Source organism: Trachymyrmex cornetzi, unplaced genomic scaffold, assembly GCF_001594075.2.
Source record: "Trachymyrmex cornetzi isolate Tcor2-1 unplaced genomic scaffold, Tcor1.1 scaffold302, whole genome shotgun sequence".
NCBI classification, from domain to species: domain Eukaryota; kingdom Metazoa; phylum Arthropoda; class Insecta; order Hymenoptera; family Formicidae; genus Trachymyrmex; species Trachymyrmex cornetzi.
In genome coordinates, this window is record NW_017297714.1 from 264,466 (window position 1) to 268,060 (window position 3,595).

Genomic DNA, 3,595 nt, shown 5'->3' on the forward strand with positions numbered 1-3,595 from the left:
TGACGGCAACTACATTGACAGCTATGGCCATCTATTGGTAAATTCCGGTTTCATATTTACATACCTGGTATCTTTATCCAATATTTCGATCGATAAAAAGTATTATGTTTTGTACAAATCGAGATAATATTCAATATACTCTTGTTCTATTTTCTTCCAAAATGATATCGATTTGCAATTACAACCGATACCGCAGAAATATCTGCAGCTATGAATAAATCAAACTATGAGCTATGTATTACGCAACGAGATATTTCACATGTCTCATAGGAAAATATTGTAGTAAAAATTTATGGAATACATCGACATTATGAATAAATTACATTATATTCTTATTAATATTTATTAAAGATATTTTTATTCAACAATATTATGTGCAGTATTTCGTATTTTTACAAAAAAATTGTTGTAATTTGAAAATTCTAACGTACAACTTAAAACAAAGATTAATTTTATTTAAACGAGGAAGAACTCTTACATATTGCCTTTAGCGCAAGAGTCATATACTTTTCAATATGTTAGATGATAAAAAGTATAAACATTATTATACATTGCAAATTTTTATATATTATAGGACAATCCATTTAAATCGAACATTTTGAACAATTTGTTTATTTTTGACAAAAAAATTTTTCAAAAATAAGCGAAATGATTTTGAACACATTTTGGTCACATTGTTTTTTTTTCTAGATGGAGGCGCCAAAAGAATATAAAGATCATCTCCACTTTTTAAAATTAAATTATATGACTTTTTTACATAATATGATTCCTCTGCATATAAAAGTATTATGGGTGAGTTATTACAAAGCTAATAGTTTACAATATATTTTATACTTTATTCTGGCACATACTGATATAAAATATTAAATATCTCGTAAACTATTGATTTTTTGGATTTTTTTATATTTCTTCTTTAATACTTTTATATACAGAATAATTAGAGGAATCAAATTACAATATATAAAAAAGAACATAATCAAGATAAAAAAGATTTTATAAATATCATTTAATTATTTTTGAGATAAATAAAGGTCGAAAATAAATGTTTAATATTACAATTTTTATTAATCTGGTTAATAAAAGGTAATTAATATTATCAGGAATGTGTCTAACGAACAATGCTTGCATAGCACACAGACGGCCAAAGCCAGAGGCGATCAAAACCGAACTTCATTAAGTTATATTTGGTCGTACAATACAAATACGACAAAATCATAGCTTCTTAAATATTGGCGCAGCGTCTTTATTAAATTATTTTCTCCTATTATTCATTTCTATCAATATAGACTAACTTTAATCTTTTATTATGTCCATTTCTAATATAGATTAACTTTAATCTTCTAACTTATCTTTTTCTAATTCTTATGACTAGAAGAAAATAAAAAGTAAGTAAAACTAAGATTAAAGCTAATCTACATTGATAGAAATAGTACAGAAGAAGTTAATCTATGTATATTGATAAAAATGAATAATTGAAAAAGATAATTCTAGAGATACAGACATACACATATACATAGATTAACTTATTTTTATCTTTTTCTAATTTGAAGAATTAAAATTCGAAAAAGATAATTCATATTTAGCACGATTTCTTTTTTATTTCCTTTTTTTTAGTCAATTTCTATATACGAATAACTATACATATAGGCGCACTTCTGGGATGACAAAAATTATTTTTGCACGCGGATGACTAACTCTCTTTTTGTATGCTTCTGAATATTACAATATCGTTATTCTATTTCAAATTTACAAAACGAAATGTTGTAAAAAGGATACACTTTTTATGTAACTGACTATTTTCTCCATGATCAGATAATGATGACTTTCGCATCGATTAATCTAGAACAATTAATAATTTAGCACATACCTTCGGTATGTCGCCGGTAACTCGAACAGCCTGTGGCGGACCGGGATGTGGTCGCATGCTGTGCCATATTTCGTCCTCTCGCAGGAGATTTAGCAGAACGATCAATGTGCCCGTCAGACATAGCACGTAGAAAAAGTATCTCTTCAGGGAAAAACGCGGCAAAGCCATACCTCCCAGTTCCCTAAGTCGGACAAGTTCCTTATCTAGCCATGCGTCACTTAACTCCACGACATTCGGCTACGCTATAATGAAAGTCAATCAAGAATAAATGAGATATCGATCGATCTTTGCAAATTATCTGGAAAGAACATGTCATACGAGGTAATATAAACTAAAAGATAATTCGCGAATGATAATTTGCTGATGATGGCATTAAGAAATCTCTCAACTTAATAAGAGATTTTTTAATATTGTGTTAATGTCTTTCAAGTTAATAATTGAAAGATTTTTTAATATCTTTTTAATATCCTTCCTCTTCTTCTTTGAAAAAATATTCGAAAGCTTTTTGTATGAAATAAAGAATAGTACCGACTAATGTGGTAAAAATATGCTTAAAAATGTAATTACATTTTGTATGTAAATATGTAAATCTACAATACAAAATACTATATATATATATATATAATAAAAGGTATAATAAAAGTACAAGAAAATAAAAATAGACTTTAGTAATTTATTTTATTTTATAATTTTTTGTTATATCATATCCCATTTATTTTCCGAGATAAGATATGATTTCCGGGCATGTATGCAATATATAGAAGATATAATAATACAGATTTTAAATTACATCCTTATTTCATAACTTTTTCGTTTTACATGACACGATTTAACTTCAAAAATAATTCATTTAAGTAGAGTGGTTCAAAAAACTAAATAATCCTTTTTATATACTGTTTAATCTAGTGTCAAATTTAACTTAATGTAAACCGCCGCTGCTTCTACTCAATTATATTGTTATTTTATATTAAAACAATGATTATATTTGACACTATACCGTGTCAATTTGACACTATGTGATGTCACTATGTAGTGTCAAATTGACACGATATAGTGGCAAATTTAATTATCGTTTTAGTATAAAATAACGATAAATTTAGTAAGAGCAGTGGCGACTCACATTAGGTTAAATTTGACACTATATATTTAACAGTGTAGATAATATAATGAATATCATGTAGAATTTTACCTAAATTTAATTTATTGTAATATATAACGAGAATATAATTATATAGGATAATTAAGTACTCTCTAAGAGGTCGATTCTGTAACTCTTAAACGACAGTCGTTGATGTCATTGCGCAGCTTTTTTACTCCACATAATATCTGCGCAACGACATCAACGACTGTCGTTAAGAGTTACAGAATCGGCCCCTAAATCTGAATCAATGGATAATCACTAATATCAGTACCAAGTATGCCACTATTCACTAATCATCCAGTGACGTATTTGGCACTGGATTATCAGTGAAGTTCGATTAAAAAAAAAGGTTTGAGCATTATATTAGGTGTTAAACTTAATTCCTATCGTTTTTTCGTTTAGAAAATCGATTTGTTTCGAAGGGAAGATGAATGAATACCTTAATCAAAGTAATTTCCTCCATTTTCTACTACTTTTTCCCATCTCTCCGGTAACAGGGCAATCCCACGACGGTAGAACGCGGTGTCTTTCGAGGCGATCCATTCATCCACCCATTTTTGGACTTCGTTGTAACTGGAGAAGTGTGT

The 3,595-nt window shown here is 28.2% G+C and overlaps 1 protein-coding gene across 2 annotated transcripts in view; it reads right to left on the minus strand.

The window, feature by feature from the left end:
- The window catches only part of FucTA (glycoprotein 3-alpha-L-fucosyltransferase A), a 58,596-nt gene that overhangs the window by 7,177 nt on the left and 47,824 nt on the right, over nucleotides 1–3,595 (minus strand). For both annotated transcript variants that reach the window (XM_018509519.1, XM_018509518.1), the window contains exon 2: nucleotides 1,868–2,109. In XM_018509519.1, the coding sequence (XP_018365021.1) occupies nucleotides 1,868–2,035 (168 nt within the window). In that variant the 5' untranslated portion in view covers nucleotides 2,036–2,109. The remainder of the gene's footprint in view (nucleotides 1–1,867; nucleotides 2,110–3,595) is intronic.